Source organism: Brachyistius frenatus, unplaced genomic scaffold (genome assembly GCF_029030835.1).
Source record: "Brachyistius frenatus isolate BFR_SWC_R1_liver_20210118 unplaced genomic scaffold, ASM2903083v1 Contig_16, whole genome shotgun sequence".
Lineage (NCBI taxonomy): Eukaryota > Metazoa > Chordata > Actinopteri > Embiotocidae > Brachyistius > Brachyistius frenatus.
The window spans coordinates 391,694-413,264 of record NW_027210615.1 but is presented as its reverse complement, the minus strand read 5'-3'; the positions used below and the strand labels follow the sequence as shown (position 1 = coordinate 413,264).

General features: G+C 38.1%; 1 protein-coding gene across 3 annotated transcripts in view; it reads right to left on the bottom strand.

Moving 5' to 3' along the window:
* cacna1db (calcium channel, voltage-dependent, L type, alpha 1D subunit, b) overlaps positions 1-21,571 on the bottom strand; it is an 88,574-nt gene that overhangs the window by 34,486 nt on the left and 32,517 nt on the right. For all 3 annotated transcript variants that reach the window (XM_069693838.1, XM_069693839.1, XM_069693840.1), the window contains exons 4-13: positions 19,035-19,174; positions 18,292-18,434; positions 15,576-15,728; positions 13,707-13,903; positions 11,587-11,690; positions 10,997-11,166; positions 3,121-3,195; positions 812-899; positions 599-625; positions 103-263 (exon numbers count right to left, since the gene is read on the bottom strand). In XM_069693838.1, the coding sequence (XP_069549939.1) occupies positions 103-263; positions 599-625; positions 812-899; positions 3,121-3,195; positions 10,997-11,166; positions 11,587-11,690; positions 13,707-13,903; positions 15,576-15,728; positions 18,292-18,434; positions 19,035-19,174 (1,258 nt within the window). The remainder of the gene's footprint in view (positions 1-102; positions 264-598; positions 626-811; positions 900-3,120; positions 3,196-10,996; positions 11,167-11,586; positions 11,691-13,706; positions 13,904-15,575; positions 15,729-18,291; positions 18,435-19,034; positions 19,175-21,571) is intronic.

The following is a 21,571-nucleotide window of genomic DNA, read 5'->3' as shown; positions in this document are numbered from 1 at the left end:
TCACAGGAGAGGAGAAGCAGAAAAGTCTTACTACAGAAACAAACCTCTCACAGTTGGTCATGCTTTACAATCACACAGAACATAATGGAGCCAAACAGATACCCTGTACTTCTGTCAGCCAGTTGGGCTGATTGTAGTGCTCCGAAGCGATGGTGAGAGTGTTGAGGAACACCAAGATGATGACCAGCCAATAAAACGATACCGATTTCACGGCTACCCGACACTTCCTGCGGCAGAAACGGTTCCACCGTCGACACTGACGGCTGACAGACAAACAGTGTTACATATTTTAGAATGAACTTTTCTGAATTTCTTCTTTATATATATTTAATAACAATGTTTTATTTTTTTACACACACACACAATTTAACATTTGGAGACACACAATGACAAAACAAGCTCAACATGAATCCATTTGGACAAACCTGATTAGAAGGAGGGGGGTGAATTGTAGGTGCAATTACAGAAAAAAACACGATGATGTAACTCGTGACAAAAAATACGCAGATGAAAACATCAGGGATCAGCCATGCAAGATGAGTTGAATCAAATAAATGAAGAACGTATCTACCATGCAGTGTTACAACAGAGTACTAACCTGCATTTTGACTTAGTAATTTTTTGACTGGGGAGTATAAAAGATGAGGCAACTTTTTAATAAAGGGCGACAACATGTAAACTGTGCAGCCTGTTTTTGATTTGATGTCTGGTATGTAAAAAAAACAAAAAACATTGTCTACTGGGTTGCAGTTACGTTGTAAAAGTGTTCAATGAATCTCTTTCCATCTTGCGTATCATATGTTACACTCACCACAGTGGTCCACAGCAGGGCGATTTGTCGTCCTCTCCATTGTGATTCTCTGTGTTCACCGATTCTGTCTCACTTGTGGGCATGCTCGCTGCAGCATCAAACACACAGACACACACACACACACAAATAAGTTTATGAAAAAGTTGAATTGATAAGCTTTCTGTGTACTGAAAGAAATAAGTTTCAAAAATAAAAGCCACATCATGATTGATTTTCTGATTGACACCCATGCAGTTTTGGCTTGGCTTGGCTCTACAGTGGTGAAATAGCCTTGAAGTCAACAGTAACTTTCTAAATACAAAAAACTAATCCATATTAAAATGACTGCCAGAATCACCTCTCTAATCTATGGAGAATTGAACACTTAGAGTAGAATAAGAAATACTCGACTGGAAAATAATTTTAGCTATTGATGGAAGTCTGGAGTCTCCAGTAGTTTTGTGTCTTATTTTGCTGAAAGGCCGAGCCAAACCACCACAAAAAAACAACAACAAAGAATGAAACTGAAAATTGCAGGTGTCAGATAGAAAACACTCGGGTGACTCCTTCACAAAGTTTGACATAAATAAAAAAGAAATTCAGCCAAGTTTGTCCTTAATTCCAGAATTCAGGAATTAAGAGAGAAACGCAATTTAGGGATGAATCCTGGATCGTGGAGTTGCACCATGAGAAAAAAGCTGTTTGGTTTTGTGATCACTGCAAAAGGATGAATTTGAGGGTTTGAAGTCACAGTGAGCACATGCTGCCAGACCTGAGTCAAATTATATATATTATCATTGTCATTTATAAAACATTTGATCACTGAAAACACTATAATATAAAGACTATTTCTTCAATAAATGTTTTTTACTTGAAACAAGTATCCATGATGAGTACCACTAACTACAGTGTCCATTTTAATTATTGGATCTACCATTTCAGGTCTGTGAGCATCAACAAATGGAAAAAAAAAATGCAACAGGGGTTAGAACATACAGTATATTGTATATACTGTACATGCATGAAATATTGCCTTTATAGAGGACAAATGAAAGGGATTCAAAATGATGACGATCAGATGAGGGATCTGAACACAAGCACTGTGGCAGTTCTGTTTACTTTTGACCAAGATACGGTAAATGCAGTTATGAAATTAACTGAAAACAATGATTATAGCATTTATACATTAAAGAGCCATGTCAGGATGCAATATTTGAACTGGGACTAAATATTGAATACACTTTGCTGGCATTTCCAAAGTGAAATGTTAAAGCATGTCTGATATCCTTCAGATTTTATCACACTAAACTGTGTTACTTGTTTAAAGTCAGAACTTGTGAAACCCTTTATACTGTACGTATAAATTACAATTACATACAAATAGATTTGACTGATTCACAATCTAATTGTAAGTCAGTCTTGATGTTTTTATACTTCCCAGAAAACATGCTTTATGATTTTGGTTGACATCATTGACACTATATAAAAGTGGACGAAGCTTCTGAGTCTGAAAAATTAGGCCGATGTGGAAGTGCATTAAGCTCCAATACCACCGAGTGCCGCCAAAGGCTGCCTCCAAAAAGCCTCCGGCTTCATAGACTCCCATTCGACTTCTCTCGTAAAATTCTCAGTCAATAAAATTTCTCCACGAGTTATCTAGGTCTTGTGAGCTAAACTCACTCCTTCTTATTATTGTAGCGGGGCGTAGTATCGTCAGGTTTCCAATCAGATCGAGTCAGATCCCGTACTCGCTCCCCCCCAGCTCGCCCAAGTATGGTCACTACCGGCTCCAAACCGCTCGGGATTAGCAAGATGGCGCCAACCAAAATCCAAACTCGAGGCTTCATAACAGCCGTTCACAAACAAATGGGTGACGTCAAAGCTTGGTTCACATTTAACAACAATGTGAAAGATCATGTATGGGTAGTATTGGGATTATTAGTGTTACTATTTCTTAAACAAAAAGCAACATGTCCTATAAACTCGATTGCTTCCTCTTGTAAAGGAGGAGTTGCTTTTAAGAGGTGCATTTCCCTCCACGGTGACATTTTCTTTTCCTTCCATGTGTTCTGCAGTTCAAAGTGCCGATTCAGTTCACTAGCAGGTCGGCTTTGTTTGCTGGCAGGGCACAACACAATGTTCATGCAATAATACGTTAGGTTGTATGTGTTACGTGAAAGGAATTTGGTTATGATAAGGATGGAAAGGATCAGCGTAATGAAACACAAGGCATGCAAATACCAAAGCACACACAAAAGCACAAGCGAAGCACATGCATGTAGCGACACCCGCAGGGATGAAGATGAACTGACGCGCGCAAACACATTTACCCTGTGTCTCTGTGGACTGAGTGAACCAGCCAAACTTTCCTTTCTTCTTCTCAGTAAGGTCAGCCAGCGTGACCCCTTGGTGTTATCAACATGCAGTTCACACAGCCAGACAACAGAGGAAGCAGTGAGTCAGTACACAGCAGAACAAGAGAGAGGAACATACAGCAAGAGACAGCTGCAATACAAACTACTAACATAGCTACCATGTCCAGAAAAAAGCTACTAAACACGTGCAAAGGGCATTCATAAATTATGTTTTTGCATAACAGACTGACTAAGCATAGACTATCTGGTCCTATTACAGTAAAATTCATTCATTACATTCGCTTATAGCACAAAAGTGACAGAGAGGAAAAAGGTTAAAGCCAGTCAACGAGACCAAAAAAAAGGGGCAAATGAGAATAAGGGCCTTTAAATCAAAGGAATTCAGTATTATCATTAAGTAATAAGTGCTGACATTGGGAGTAACAACTCACAGCACAGTTTATCAACATTTAAAAAGTGAAATTGGATAAATTATATCTGATAATAATATGTAATAACCATTAGTTGTTCAGCACGGCTGATATCACTGATGCACTGATATTAAGATTTATGTCAGGACATAAATAACAGGATAATACAGAAATGTCAAGGATAGGCTACGTCTGTGGTAGTTTTAAAATCATGTCATCATTACATTTTCCACCAGAGACCACTGACTGTAAAATGCCCTGATTAATGCACACTGCATATCTTGGTCACAGTCCTTTAAAAACAAATATACAAAATTAGATAGCAGCCTCAGCAGCCCAGGATCATCTAAAGTGTGTAATACACCTGTCGGTCCACTAGAGGAAACCGTGCCTAGATGTGAAAAGTTAACGCATGTATGAGCAGGGTTGAAGAGGGAGGTCATGTTGCGAAATACAAAGCGTGATAAAGTTCACAGCAAATATCACTAAGTCCGGGAGTAAGCAAAAGTCAAAGTCGTAAGTAAATAATTTAAATAACGGAACATATAACTTACCTAAAGTCCAATGAGTAACTTACACAACTTCCATAAATTTACTTATTTGAACCCAAACTACAATTTGTACCTAAATCTAACCACGTGGTTTTTGGTGCCCAAACCTTAGGCAGCTTAAAATGTGACACTGCCACAGCATCCTCTAGTGGACTGAAGGTTGTATTACATGCTTTGACGATATACAGAATTAGCCCCAAATATCCAGTTTCTGTCAGACTACATCTCTTAATAATGTCCTATGAATTCTGGACAGAGCAACTATATAATATACCAAACTGGAGATGATTAACAATAAACAAGACTTTAGTAAGAAAACAAGATAGAAGGCAGAGAAGAGAACAACTGTTGGCAAACAAGAGAAAAACTATGAAGAAACAAAGAGAAGAAGGGGGAGGAAAAGGGGAATAAAACTAATGTTAGCAGCAATCTACAGACAGTTTGTACACGGCACACAGACACTACAGGAGAGAAAGTTAGTGTTGTCATCTACAACAATGACAGCAGTGGTAAAAGCAGGACAGCTACTGGAGAACATAAAGAACAGATATACACTGAGGGACTGTGAATGATTACAAGGCACTTAAGTAATAAAGTTTCATGTGATATACAGCCACATTTCAAGGCACCAAATTAAATGGGAAAATGCTCTTTGGGATTCTGTTCTACAAATCTGTTTCATTATTTGAACTGAATTTTACACATTAACATCCAAAGGACAGATTCTGCATCTTGGATTCTGCACAAGAATGTGGTCTTGAGGTAAATTTGGAAACTCCACACTCACTGAGTGGTAATTACTGAGCCACCATGTCAGCTTATTTTCAAACCAAATACTAAAAATTATAATAACAAAGCAGACAAAACGATAAGAAAAACAGTAAAGAAGAAAAACAGGATGCTGTACTGTGGCCACGTTCAGTTCTGATTTGCATTTATGTTAATTATATAAGACTGCTCACTTCTCACATCACTGTAAAACACTCTAATGTAAACAGAGGATAAAATGTTATAAAAATGTATTTATGGTTCACATGACTGGCATGCAGTATAGATATACACAATGGAACATGGCACAACACAAAATTTTGCACCCGATGAGGCTGCTGTGTGCTCAAAGAAATGTGGTTTTCCAACCATTTCAGGGAGCCAAGCGTCTCTTCATTGTTTTTATTTATGGTTATTATGAAGGTTTAAAATAAAATAATTAAAACCACATAATGGCCTCAAAACACACAACAGTAAAAAAAAAAAAGGGTATAATTTTAGTGTTTGCTGCAGGGCTTTCTTGTTACAATGCATTTTTCAGGTGCTCATATTTTGTTGTCACTTGGTAAGATCACTGTCTTTCTCTACACTTCCAAAGTAGTTTTTTTTTAAGTAGACAACGTAGGAATGTGAGGAAGACAATGTATGAAGCACTCAGATCCTCGGATCTGTGCAAACCTGGCTACTCAAAATTTTAATTGAAAAAAAAGGCACAACTATAAGTTTTTGTTTTTCAGAAAGTTACAACAGATATGAAATACAACCCCTGTGCTATCAAACATTTTAGACCATCTGACCAGACTATCTACTGTAAGGGTTCAAATAAAAATTTGAAAATTGGCACGTGAGAAGCTTGAATTGAATAATTTATCAAGATTGTTGTCAATTTATCTTTCAACTGACTAATTTGTTTATCAACTATTTGTTTGCTAAAGTTGACGCTTTACCAAAGTTAACAGTATAATATTTTGTGGGCCATGTGTCAAACCAACAAACTCAGGCAGAAATGCAGCCAAAGATAACCAGCGTTTCTGATGTCATATTATTTAATAAGACAAATTATTTTATTGCTACAGCCAATGAGTTCAAATTAGCCACCCAATGGGACCTCTGATGGTCCAGTGTTGATCCTGAATTTTTTTTAAAACAAAGTAACACATTATCAAAGGCCATTGTTTTAATAACACCGAATTCAAATGAAGACTGATGAAAGATGACAAAATCAAGTCCTTTATATGCTGTAGGAAATATGGAAATGGACAGCCTGACAGGCAAATATGTATTGCCATTTGTACCCAGTCAGTGACAGTGAGGTAAGACATCAATGTGTAACCTAGGGAAGGATTTTAACAGCTGTAAATCTAGTAAGATACACAAACTGAGAAACAGAGAGCGTACAATGATGGACAAAGTTCTTCTGAGCATTATAGCTGCATCAGGCAAGTGTTTCATACATTTATTTTTACTTAATGAAATATTATCTCTGCTTTTTAATGTATGATGTCCTTGCAATTAGAAGGATATATTATATTACTACACTAATACTTTTGTTATACAATATGTGTGTGTACAAACGTACTAACCTAATGCAAAATTATATCTATTATAGTTATTTTACATTCCTGAGTCATGAGATCCATGTTTCAAGTGTTTTCCTGTCAAGATAGTGACATGCTATACAACACAAGTCATTTCTAAAGCTAATAAAACTCCATGTCTGTCTTTACAGTGCTGCTGTGCTCTACCTCACATGTTGAATGCAAGTACCATTATATTTATGACCCACACACCATGACTGAAGCCTTGAAATACTGCAGAGAAAAAAACATAGATCTTGCCACTATAGAGACCATCAAGGATGTGACGATTCTGCACCACATGGCAGATGTAAGCAAAATAGTTGACAACTATGGGAGCAGAGTAAGTATTCCACTTTTCATCCTTTTCACATTACAGCCAGTTTACATAGCAACAAGTGATCTGAAAATTCGACTGCTTCATTAATTGCATGTTTGTACCTTTCTGCACTCCTACAGAGCACCTCTCCTGTCACTCTCCAAACACAGGCTGCATAGTGAGCGGCTGCTGTAAAGCAGGCTCTGATGTGGTCGTGCAAGCTGTATGAAAACACAAAATATGGCCCAGAGCGAGATGTTTAAAATGTGGGTATATTACTAAACTGGACCACCAATATTAAACAGATGGCAGTGTTTTTGTACCATTAAAATACAGAAAAATTAAAAGTATGCAAGTAAAAGTAAAATCTACTGTTAAAGTATTAAAAGATAAACAATTGGTTTTTATGTCAACATTTTTCCATTTCATTTTCTTAGACTTGACTATAGTACCAGGGTCAATAATGTCTTCGTGCAGTGAAGCGTTTTATTTTCTTGATACAATTTTTTTTTTTTTTTTTAAAGTAATGTATTATAGTGTAATTTATAATTTCTTTACTTATTCAGTTTAGCTTTTGCTCAGCTTGGTTGATAGCACAGGGGGCTGTATCTTGTGACTTCCTGAAAAGATTAACTTTAAAACTAAGTTGTCACTTTCACAGAGGCCAAATAAAAAGTCAAATTATTTGTTTGCTTTCAGCTTAGGTAAAATGCAAGCACGGAAAAATATTTCATATTAAAGGTGAGACTGTCGAAACCGAAAAAAAAATACTAAGGAGAAAATATAATCCTTTCAGATAGCCTGGATAGGGCTGTACGATGACATCAACAGCTGGAGATGGTCACAAACAAACACAAGTTTCTATAAAGAAGGGGAGGTTGAGTTCAGGAACTGGAGTCTTAAAGAACCAAACAATGAAGCCAGTGGAAAACACTGCGCACTGATGCATGACGACGGACGATGGGCCGATGGAAACTGTAACTGCTTGTGGCCGTCTGCTTTGATGCCAGAGGTGCAAATTTTAACTCCTCATCCTTTCTGCTGAATGAAACATTTGCTTTCATAAACAATTCCATGACATGGACTGAAGCTCAGTGTTACTGCAGAGCTTAACACACCGACCTGGCCGTTGTGATAAACGAATCAGAGAACCGGAAGATATAGGAGCTGGTGCCGAAAGGACAAAAAGTCTGGATTGGCCTTTTCAGAGAATCCTGGAAGTGGTCTGATGGAAGTAAGTAGTCTTTCAGGTACTGGAAATCAGGCGAGCCTAATAACATCATGAAGAAAGAGTCTTGTGTGGCAGCGACTGTGGCGTACAACAGCCAATGGGAGGACAGGAACTGTGATGTGAAGGCTGCTTTTATTTGCTACAGTTGTGGTGAGTGGTAACACAGTGATTCCATTATTAAATTAGGTTTATTTCTTTTACAGATGCAGTAAGAAAAATAACAACATCAATGGATATCAAAATTTGGTCAAATAATATATTTGTAATGTTAGTGAGATTGTTTGTTTCTGAACGCACTGACATCAACTGCAGATGATGTGTTGTTGGTGTACTTGCTTTACTGATACATTAATGCTGTGAATAACAAAAAATAACCATCAATAAAACTAACACTAAAATCCATAGTAAACTAAGGATTTCTTAAACCTTAAAAAAGCTGCCTGTAAAGATGGAAAATGTAACTACCACATATTTTACTCTTATTTTTCAAAGTGTTTAAAGTTTTCAAAGACTGCAAATGATAATCCGGTTATATATTTTGTAACTGGTACGTGTTGTTTGTTCTCTTCTGGTTTGTTTTTTGTTGTTGTTACAGATGTGTCAAAGCAACTGATGACAGTAAGGTTGGTGAAAAGTGGCTCTTCTCTGGATCTAAAGACCCTACCTCTTTAAGAGGAGGACCTCTTAAGGAAAGTAATAATGTTTGACCTTACAGCAACATGATTTATGCAATTTAGATAAGCAACCTAAATATGCTATGATGTGGAGACATTGCAGCAGTTGTGGCTGAACAGAAGATAAATATATATAATAGTGCTCGTGAAGTTTTCCATGTGTGAGAAATGAGAAAAAAGTATGTAAGATGTTGTCAAACATGAGTGTGAGGGATGTTCTTGAGAGTGATATTCTGAAAAGTAAATCTTCTTGTATGTCAGTTTACAGAGAAGCTAAAACAGGAAGAAATGATGGGAGACATCAAACTGAGCTGGAAGAAGCAGTCGGATGGAAATATCTTCCACAAAGAAGTGAAGGACAGAAAGAAGAAAAGGAGGAGCTGCAATGAAAAAGAGCTTTAACGTTGTCTATGGAGGATTTCTTTCCTTTGTCCTTTTAAATTAAATATTGCTGTTTTCTTGCTATAGTTTTAACATGATTAACATTTTTGTGTTTATGCTGTCACCTTATAAGAACTGCACATCTTAAGAAAATTTGTGTTATTGCCTGAGGTTTTTTTTATGTCTAAAAGCTGTGTTGAGACGTGTATCTCTTGCTTCAGATTACATCAATGCCATATATCAATTATGGTTGTGTCTTCTAGATTCTACTGTCACAGCTAATTGTCGTATTGATTGGTTAATAGATATTTTTTTCTATAGTACTGTAGGCATGGAAGGTCAAGGCAGTACATACTGGAAATACTGGACTATAACAACAATATGCACAGTGGCATCAAGTGCAACGGGTCTGCTGCCACTTTTGGGAGAAAAACACACACACACACACACACACACACACACACACACACACACACACACACACACACACACACACACACACACACACACACACACACACACACACACACACACACACACACACACACAGGTACATACGGATCTGGATATTGTGCATTTCAGTAAAAGGAAGCCAAAACACCAAGTATGTCAGTCAGAGAGCATTTTTAACGAAAGAAGGAAACACCTCAAACTTATAGAAGCACTTCACAGACAGACATCCAGATCGATGTCACAGAATTCAAGATGAGCAACCTTAGTTGTTAAATATGTATTAACAACATGTCATCAAAATATTCATATCATGAAATGTCACTATTATTGTTGGTTCATTTTTATATTTCTTGTAGCAATGCTCCACAGACTACATTCACAAAGGCTAACATTAGCTTGCAGGAATGTCACAAAGCTGTAGGCTGATGTCATTACTGTTCAGTCTGTCAGAATATTGTGTGTGTGTGTGTGTGTGTGTGTGTGTGTGTGTGTGTGTGTGTGTGTGTGTGTGTGTGTGTGTGTGTGTGTGTGTGTGTGTGTGTGTGTGTGTGTGTGTGTGTGTGTGTGTGTGTGTGTGTGTGTGTGTGGACTGTGTGTGTGTGTGTGTGTGTGTGTGCAGTAGTATTTTAAATACAACAACATTTGATTGCTTTATTAGTTTTAGTATCAACAATTGTAATGAATGTATTTGAATGGAGTGTACAATCAAATACAGTGGAAAGCATTTGGTAAACTCCCTGTGTACTGAACATGTGGTTTGATTTCCAACAGTAATCTGTCATTATGTCTGTGGCACAGTGGTGCAGTGGTTAGCATTGTCGCCTCAGCGAAAAGGTTCTGGGTTCTCTCTGGGTACTCCGGCTTCCTCCCCCGATCCAAAAACATGCACCTCAGGTTAATTGGTAATTCTACAAATTGCCCTTAGGGGTGAATGAGAGCATGAATGGTCTTTGTTTCCATCTGTCTCTCAGTTGGCCCTGTGATGGACTGGCGACCTCTCCGAGGTGAACCCTGCCTCCACCCAAAGTGAGCTGGGATAGGCTGCAGCCCCCCCCCCGTGCCCTGTTCAGGATAAAGTGGGTATCGATAATGGATGGATGGATCTGTCAGTACGTTAATGAAGAAGTTTCATTTTGTCGCAATGAATAAAACTCTCGAAATCCATTGGTCCGCATGAAATCTCGGTTAAAAATGATGTACTATTGTTATGTATGAGTGTCATTTGCGTCACAGTTGAGCGAGGGGACCATTCGACATTGGTTTTATAATATATTAAAGGTAAAGTATTGGTGAGCTTATCAGAGATGTGTTCTTCTCTTCACTTTTAATGGGACAAAGAGATCTGCAACGTCATTTTATGGCAGAAGAAGTTAAGGCTTGATGACTCACAGTCCTGTTTACATTCTTGATTCCTCTGCTTTAGGCAAAGAAAGAGAGACAAAATTGATAAAAATCCAGGTAACTCACGGTTGCGCTTGCCTTCCTCGTCTCCCTCCTCCTCATTCTCAGGGTCGATGTCCTCGGCCTGGGTGATCCAGTCCAGGTAGCCCTTCAGGTCTTCTTCCAACTGCTGCTTCTCGCGCAGCTTCTGGAAATCCCCTCGAGCCTTGGCCTTCTCTCGCTCTTTGGAAAACTCTCTGCAGAGAGAAAAGCTTAATGTCAAACCTGGGTCATGTAATACTGCACTGGATCACACCAGGAGGTTTTCTTTTTCTGATATTCATCCGTTTGTTGAGGATATTTTTGTGCCTGACAAGCACCAATAAATTTCATCCATTTCTATACCTACTTGTCCTGTTCAGGGTTACAAGACTGTTCATTAATTAATCATTTCCTGAATTTATTAGAAAATATTTTGGTGTTTGTACCAGATGGGTGGTGTTGATTCATTAAACAAGTAACAAAGGTCATCAGTTACACAAAATATTACTGTGTGCTTCATCCCATCCTTTTTATGCATCAAAGAAACAATATGTGCATCACACATGTACTGTAAACATCCTGTCTCTTCCCTGTTTTGTCAAAAGCATAAATCAAAACAGAAATATAAAACCTACCCACTCAACACACCCAAAACCAAGTTAAGAACAAAGAAGGATCCAAAGATGACTAGACTGACAAAGTAGACCCAGGGCAGCTCAAAGCCCATGGCATCATTCATCTACAGAGAAAGACAAGCAGAGAAGACGAAAACAGAATTAATCACCATGTTATATTTATAACTGATGTACCATAATCATTTTCTAGTTTTTGCACACATTATAATTTGTTCCCTTTTTACCCAAGAACATTCATAAGTCTTGAGGGAATAATACAGAAATCAGAGGAAAAGAGGAAGAGAAGTAGATAGATAGATAGATAGATAGATAGATAGATAGATAGATAGATAGATAGATAGATAGATAGATAGATAGATAGATAGATAGATAGATAGATAGATAGATAGATAGATAGATAGATAGATAGATAGATAGATAGATACTTTATTTATCCCACAAGGAGAAAAGTGTTCGCAACACCAGCATTATAGACACAGGTAAAGATGAAGAATCATTAAGTTTAAAAAGATCAGTGTTATTTCATAGAAGTGCACTTACACAGCTGGCAGCCTGCTTGTGTCACACCTGTTAATGAATGACCACCTATCATCACCTTTATGTACAGACTGCACACTTTCTGCCACCTTTCAGAAAAATATAATTTAGTGCTTCTGACCCTCATGGGAATATTAACTTTTTTTATGCCCCAGTCACCTGTGAACATTTAGCAATCAAAGATGATGGAATTAAGTAATTGTGTGTGTGTGTGTGTGTGTGTGTGTGTGTGTGTGTGTGTGTGTGTGTGTGTGTGTGTGTGTGTGTGTGTGTGTGTGTGTGTGTGTGTGTGTGTGTGTGTGTGTGTGTGTGTTTTACTTTTTAAATAAACCTATCTTGATTACTTTAGCTCAAGGATGTTTCTACACCAGTGCCAGATTTTAAATGAAAGTCAATAAACTTGAGGAAGTCCAAAGCTCATAATTTACTCCTGAGGGACGGAAATATTCAACTTTAAGCTGCCACTACAAACTGGAGCAGGGAACAGTGACCACTATAGGGAACTACTGACAACTAGGTCAGCAATGAGTAAGAGGAAGTATTTATTTATATGATAAGTAGTAGTAATGTGGCTGTTGTAAATGACCTCAATAAAACAAAAGTATTTTTAATTCAGCTGCCTGGGAAAGAAACACTGAACTCATAGTTGGAGTTTTTACACAGTTCCTTTCACCCCATATATATGTGCATATTTCTACTTTAATACTCATTTTACCTCAAAAAGCAATCACTCTGACTTCAGCCACAGCACAATATTTATCCCCCCACACTGCAGAAACTGACTTCAGTAGGAAAGGTCAAAGGTCAGATTTAATTCGCCAGTCTGTTTATCTCCACCTATTGATCCTCCTCCTCTCCTCCTTCTAGGTTTATCTAATGTCTTTCCTTCCACCACTTTAACAGCAGCACTAGCATGGAATCGCCATGGCAACACGTACAGTACATGCATGAGAGCAGTAAAGAGTGTGTGAGGCACACAGAGGGACACAGAGAGACAGAGAGGGACACAGAGGGACACAGAGAGACAGAGAGGGACGCAGAGAGACAGAGAGAGACGGGAGAGAAGGAGAGAGAGATGCTCATTATTTCGTGGATGAGGGTCTCCATCAATAAAAGGGTGTGGGTAGATTGTGATGAAAACTCATTGTCAATGCTGAGTGTTTTGGCTAATTAAAAGCTGTTGGTGATTTTTTTTTTTTTTTTTTTGCTGATAAGAAGCTGAGCGTTTTGTAGTGAGCCTGGCTTTTTCAGTTTTTAAATACTTGCTATTAACTAAAAGAAAGTTGATTGTTCGGGCTACAGCTCTCACTGAGGACTTCTTTCAAAAACAAAAACATCATATTGTGTGAATTTGCAGGAGACAGAAACAGAGATTCTATAAATTAGGGGCCTAAATAAGGATGCGAAATAACTGAGATGAGGTCCATTCATATTTTCAAACATCCTGGAAGAGACACAACATTCAACAAAATAAAGAAAATCTCAGGCATTTTCAATTTTGAGACACATGGAGAAAGAAAACCAAAATATGCTGCCCAGTTTGGGCTTCATGTGAGTAATATTGATGCAGATTGGCAGATTACCCAGTAGAGAACGTCAGTCCAGCCCTCCATGGTGATGCACTGGAACACAGTGAGCATGGCAAACAAAAAATTGTCAAAGTTGGTGATGCCATTGTTGGGGCCTTGCCAGCCCTCTCGGCAAGCTGTACCATTGAACAGACAGTGACGGCCATGCCCTGATACCGCGCACGGCGTGGCCTCTTCTTCTGCCAGGGCACCTGGAAGTACAGAGACACACAGGTGAATCTACTGGTGCATAATAAAGGCTGAGAAGACTTGAAAGGAGCAGTATGTGGGATTTCGTGGCAATTAGCAGTGAGTTGCAGTCTGTAAGTGAACACTTCTCACTTCCTCCTCCCCTTTCTAAGTATGTTTGAAAATCGATGGTTGGTTTGTCCCAACATGGAGAGCTCTGTGGAAGAGGACCTGCTCCCTATGTAGATATGAAGCGCTTATTCTAAGGTCACAAATACACAATCTACGTTAGTTTCAGGTGATTACACAGTAATGAAAACATACTTATGAATATTATATTTCAAGTCTGCCTAACGATTGCCCTAAATCCTACACACTGAAACATTAAAACTGAATAAACTGATTGATATTAATATCACCGTATGATAAAACACTTCCCAAGCCCACTTTTTTAAGAACAAAATGTGAGATGACTTGATTTTGCAGTTGAGATGTACGTCATCAACACATTCAATAAAAACAACAAGGCACCAAAGGCATATTCCATTTATCTTATTTTATGTCCTGTAACTGCTTTTTTTTTTATTATGACATTATGGCTATTATTACCTTATACAGAGATAATCATACAGTTGTTTAAGCCTTATCACTGAGCACATGGAGGTCAGTGGCTCATAAATCCACCCATGCAGCGATGGAAACGTCACACTTTACAATTATATGTCCTGTAATCATTGGATTACTACATAATTATTTTTGAAAATTATAGTACACCCTCACATTAAATATGCCCCACCCCCTCTCACAAAGCAGATTAACCCACATGTTAAACTTTCTTTTTAAAATATCCACAGCACATGTATACAAATCCGAATCCACGTTTCACTTTAAATGTACGTCCTCCCCACCCACCCACAAAACATACAAAACCCACAAGACAAGTGCTTTTCTCAGAGCCAGTAAACAGACACAAATGAGTGAGATTAACGGGAGCTTCTGTCTCGCTCAGTTTTGACCCCTCGATTTAAGTCTACAATGCTTTTCCTGACGTCAACAAGCAGACAGATGAAAGAGAGGGAAAGAGGAAAAGATTAGGTGAAACGTGTACAAGGGAAACGGTGACAACAGAGAGTGACACTCAATGAAAACTGCCGTCATACTACTGTGTAGCCCACCAATCCCTGTGATTTAAGATGCTTTGCTCCTGTCAGTCAGCAATTTAGGATTATGACTCTGGTTTTATGTGCATATTCACACATACACTTGACATTCATGACTGTCCATCAATTTATCCTTACTTCTTGAATGATTCTGCCATGCTGGAGTAAAAGTCAAGCATGTTTACATAAGAGCCAGAAATTAGTCATTTAATCGCTAGATTTAATCCACCATCTGCTGTTCTGTCCTGTTTTCAGCAGCCTGTCACCATTCACATACAATGTACACGTGTCCATTCATTCACATGGATTAAATCCTGTATCCATCCTGTTAAACTGAGATGTATATGCCTGTTTATGTTGCAGGCTGTAGGACTCAAATTAAATGGATTTAAAGAGTACAAATCCCTCTTAAAAAGCCCTGCATAACATTCCCACGTTCAAAGATGAACGGCTGAAACTGAGGGGTAAAATATCCGACACAAATAAATGAAAACAAAAGCAAGTCAAGAAAAAAAAAATCTCTGCACTACCTTACCTGTTTGTATCACGTAGCACGTAGCGTGCATTTTGCCGATGAAGAGCTCGAGGCCGATGATGGCGTAGATAATAATTACAAAGAGGACCAGCAGAGCGATGTGAAGCAGGGGAACCATGGCTTTAATAATGGAATTTAAAACCACCTGTAAACCTGCAAATATACACAGAAGAAGAATTCAGACAAATTTGAATTTCTACCCATAAAAAAAAAAAAAAAAAAAAAAATCCGCAACAAGGTCTTAACTAAAGAACAAACAAGTGTTGTAACAAGTTGATCAATAGAAAATTAAACTGCAACTATTCTGACAATCAAATATGTCTTTTAGTCATTTTTAGGACTAATTGCCAAATATATGCCAATTCTGTAATGTGAGAATTTTATTAGTGAACAATAATGGTCAAATAAAAGAGGGTATTGAAATGTGTTGCTTTGGGAGCTGTGAAAAATTATATAAAGTAATCTTCCACTATTTTCGACCATTTTCTTAAACAAAAGGATTTCACTCATGGAAATAATCCTTAGCTGCAGCGCCAGAACAAACCTATGTGTTTATGCCAACATGGTAAATCATGACATTTATGCCCAAAGTTAAACCATTATAAATTGTAAACATTACTAAAAAAAAAACCTGTTAGAGCAAGAGAAGTATCTCAAACTGAATGACCAGATCAACACCAGAATGATTCACTTCAATATTGAGTTAAGCCTATTTCTGTTTTTCACTCAACAACCTAAAATAATTTCCCTCCTTTACCTCCAGAAGGACACAGAAAAGTTGCACATTTTCATTAGTAATTAATCTTCCAACTGTTTTCTAAGTTTTATAAAATAAATATAAAACATAAGACATGGTGAAAAATGCCACTTAATATTTCCTAAGGAAGCAGACATACTCATAAAAAATTTTTTTTTAAATTCTCTGTCAGTTGTCATAATAGCATTATCTGTATTAAACACCTCCAGGAAAAGAAAACCAACAAACTGTGACCTCAGCAAACAAGCCAAAATATCACAGCTTAATTAAACCAGCTAACAAAGACAAACGTTAATGTTAAAGCAGAATAGAAGTGAAAATGTAATTTCAGCTCAGAAGAACTTCATCTTTCCCAGATGTTTTTTCTTCTCCGAGACTGGTGAATGGCATGTTGCTATGGCAACTCAAAGAGTGCAGACACATTAGGGCATGTGTTGATGTGAGGTCAAATGTGTGGTGAAAACAGAAGCAGAGAAGGAAGCAGTATCTCCTGGGTGATAAAAGAACAGGGCAAAACAGTAGGGACCATACATCCATCTTCCATGGTGATTCCTCGCGGATTCTTACATTTACCTTCACCAAGGAGGTTTTGTTTTCTGTGCAGTTTGTTTTGTTTGTCTGTTTGTCTGCAGGATTGCACAAAAACTACCTGGAAAATGTGTATAAAAAAATTGGTGAAAGGGTGTAACATGGGCAAAGGAAGAACCCATTGAATTTTTGGAAGGGACCCTGAGTCACGGGTTGGAGCCACAAATTATTTTTAACTTTCATTAACATTACAACATAGGACTTTGAGATGAGATTTAATTGTGAACAATTTTTCTGTGTGGTTGCATTATTGTTTTAACACTTCATTTTTACAAAAATCCAAAACACTGATTTGGTCTTATCCTACGCAATCATGTAACAATCTAAAAAAAAATAATAATTATTTAATATGCTGAAGTATTTAAAACATTCAAATCAAATGTGTCTTCATACGGCTCAGTGCAGGTAAACTGGACCACAGTGACGTACCAAGCCATGTAATTTTGTACATATACAGTAGGCTACAGTCATTAGTGTCACAAATTGTTTGTCACAAATTACTGTGTTAAACAGTATTTTGCCTGTTAAATACAATTAACTGAGTTATGAATTGTTGTGTTATAAAGCTATAACCGTTAGTAAGAAGGGTGTGCAGTTAACAAGGGTCCCCTCTCAATATGTCCTACATGACACAGTGAGGCACGCTGTGCACCAATGAGGAAGTTACCCTTGAATATCTCTAATTCTACAAGTATATCATTGCCAAATGAGTCATGTCAGCTATGCATCAGTATGGCGGTATTTATGTATGGCCTTTTTGTTAATTAATACTGGAATCTGAATTGACTCAAATGAACTGGTACACATACACAGGTGGGTCAGAGAGTTCAGAGACTCCTATTGTTGCGCAAGAACAGAGTGCAGCACCATAATGTGGACAGATCACAGAGTAATAAAAGAAGATATCCAATAATGATAAAATGATGTCATATATATAGTAATATCAGTCAGAGAGACCAAACCAGTACTTTTGCTAACTACATTTTTCTTCTGATACTTCTGTAATTTTACCGAAGAAGGATTTTTCATGCAGGACTTTTGCTATATTAGTACTTTTACTTCAGTACAGGATGTGAATAGTCCATCCACCACTGTTTCATTTGTTTCCTGGCTACATCTCTCTGAGGGTGTGTACACAGCTTGTCACTGTTGATTCTACATAGAGTTGACTTGCCTCACATGCTTCCCAGTACAGACAGTAGCTACATCCACCTTCAACCATATTAGAGGTCTGATCTCACAGGGTTTTTGAAAACTCCTTTGTGGGAATACAGGACCTTTATTTTATGAAAATAATTAAATATGATAAGATTGACTTGTATGATTTGACTTGGCCTCATGGACTTAAAAGGCATTTCTGCACTGACTCACTGGGAACTCCTGAGACAAGGCGAAGGGGTCGTAGAACGCGAAAGGCTCGGAGGGCCTTGACATCAAACCCCCCAGGTTTGCCTCCAGACTGGCTGCCAGAGTCAGCGTCTTTGGTTATCATCTCCAGAACCACACTGAACAACCTGGAGAAGGAAAGTTTAGGTAAAGAGAGACAGATGTGTGAGAGAGCGGGAGAAAGAGGGAAAAGAGGGCAGTGACATGAAAACAGAGCAAAAAAAGATGAAAGCACAAGAGTCAGAAAGCACAGAACAAAGCCATGTGTCCTCTTTGTAGTTGTCTCTGTGCCCACGCACATCTGTGTGCAAAAGTGTGTAAGCTTCTATATGTGTGGTTAATGTGTGTGCCCTTCATGTCTATGCATATTTACCTTTAGCTTTTCACACCTCAGCACAGTTTGCATTGAAGTCCGGCAGGGCCAGGTGGTATACTCAGAAACCGACACTATACAAAGCCGTGGGTTTGTGTGTGTGTGTGCGTGCGTGCGTGCGTGCGTGTGAGTGCTTCGTCTGGCTACTGGAAATGACGACAATTTACAAGCTGATGAACCATTTTTAATCGAGAGACTAAAGCAAATGAACATTGAGTTACGGTGCTTGTACAGTGTACATATGTTTTATAGTATATGAAAGGCCATACAAGAGATTGTGTGTATGATTCAGGCTTAAGTGTATGTAAGAAAAAAACTGTGTGTACTTATTGTGTGTGTGTGTGTGTGAACTCACCCCACTATGACGATGACAAAGTCCAGCATGTTCCAGCCGTTTCGGACATAGGAGTTTTGGTGCATGACCAGGCCATAGGCAATAATCTTCATAAATGTCTCAATAGTGAAAATGATCAGGAAGGCATATTCTACTGTTTCCTGCATAGAGGGAAAGGATTCAAGGAAGGAAAATACAAGGGAGAGAGTGAGACAATGAAAAAGAATAGAAGAAGTTACTTCAACTCGTGAGTGAAGTAATATGTATGTACAGATGTAATCATTAAAAACTGGTATCGGGCACAACATAAAAGAAAACAGTTGGGCTGGTAACCAGGGAAATGATTACAACCGTTTTCTGTTTTTTAAACCAGGGGAAATTTATCTTTGATTATACTCCTGCTGACTTACAGTAAGAGCAGGTCTCAACCAATAAAGTGTCAAATGTCAGTCTCAGAATAAACAAGGACACATTTAAACTTTGTCTTAGACACATTTTCAATGCTACCTCCATCCTGTCACAAATTCTCAAACTTAACACAACGGTTTTGGTTCGTCACATTCACCAAATGTACCCCTCAAGCTGACATTACATGACACACTGTGCTTCCAGTTTAAGAACCATCTGTGTGTCAGTGAAGGTGTATTTATCCTCACTGATTCTAGAAGAACAGGACGTAAAGGACTTAAAGCACTTAAAACTGTACATTGTTCTGTTTATTTTTCACTCTTATACTTCAGTTGCCACAGAAAAATCCATTTAAAATTCAACGTCAAACATTCAAGGCCATCCTTTAGTTAGCGAATACAAAGCTTATAAGGTTTCTTTTGAAAGCTCAAGGTTTTCATCCAGCAGCGGCTTTATGAAATATGTAACATCTGCCTTTTATAGAGGGATGCGACTGCGGCTGAAAAATACTTTCTTAGTCCTGCACCACATAATGAGGCATTCAGGTAACCATGAAAAACACAGCACAGAAAGTCATTTACTTTCCATTAACTGTTAGGAATAAAACAACAAACTATGGACTAAAGATCACAATGGATGAACACATGCGGAAGTTCAAACTGAAACAGCACAAATTTCAAAAGGTGTCACAATGTTAATGATGCCGTGTGATTGACAGATGATCTCTGGGGAAAAGCAGTGCAACAAACACCAAAGAGACCAATAAGAGAGAGACCAATAAGCAATAAAGATGTAGCAAATACAATATTTCAAGGCCAAAAAAAATCTCAAAGACTTAGTCATAGTGTATGTCCTGCTGCATCATCTGAACGTTTCCATGGTAACTATGTGTCGGGTAATGAAAGCAGGTCCCTTAATTTGGATATCCACACACACACACACACACACACACACACACACACACACACACACACACACACACACACACACACACACACACACACACACACACACACACATATCTATTTATTGTAATTATATATTATTTCACTTTCTCACCTCCACTTTCTTTCTCTCTCTGACAGAAACACGCTTCCCTCTCCTACATATCTCACTTCTCCCTTTCAGTCTCTCCCACACACTAACTCTCTATCCCTCCAGCTCACCAAGCAAAAGGTTAGTGAGTCGGCAGGTTTTAAGGCCCATTAAGCTAAGCACTCCTTAATCTAAAGGACACAAACTCACAAAGCGCACTCGGACAACAAAGAAACACTGGTTACAGAAAGACACTGACGACATCGGTGACACTCAGAATTCACACCAAAGCACGCAGGCAGAGACCTGCAGTGGTACACAAACTCAAACCACGCTTCAGAAAGGCAGCCAGCCAGCCAGACGAACAGCTTCATAGAGGGATTGATACTGTAGGTGCTCCTGGCACTGGGGACTTAAAGAAAGCCTCGTTCAGAAAGTAAACCTAAACAGCAGCAATTGTACATCGGTAACACCATGTAGCTACCACTAGGGTGTTTTTCAAGCTTGAGCTTCATAACTGTATTTATTTTTATATTAATGATAACATCAATAATTGCAGCCTACTTTAGATTTAAGAGTTATTTTCAAACAGCCACTGGCTTTCAGTTCTGCATGTTTCTACTTGACCATCACAACTATTTTGCACAGCAGTTATGGCCCATGATGGAAACTTTGAAACCTTCAGTATGCATACACTAACAGTCATCTTTTTTAGTGAAATAAACTTGTTTTTTTCTAGCAAACCAGAAAAAACACCTGAATTTCACATGTGCACAATCACATGGGACCATATGGTACATGTGATTGTGCACATATGAAACATGGTTTTGGAACATTTTAATGGTGTTATGTTTGAAGCACATGTACATTTCTATTTGAAAACATTTCTACATATTTTCCTATGTTATCATAAGTTGCAACATGTGGTAATCATGTATTGTACATGCGATGACTTGTGTTGCATGTTTTGTTTTTTCAGTAACTGATTCAACTTTTGAAAGAAAACATAATTAGCTTATTCATAGATTCTGGATTTTTTTTTTTTTTTTTTTTTTAAATAAGAAAGCTGATGTAAAACTATTAACAGAACTTTTGTGAATCCTAACGCTTCAGTG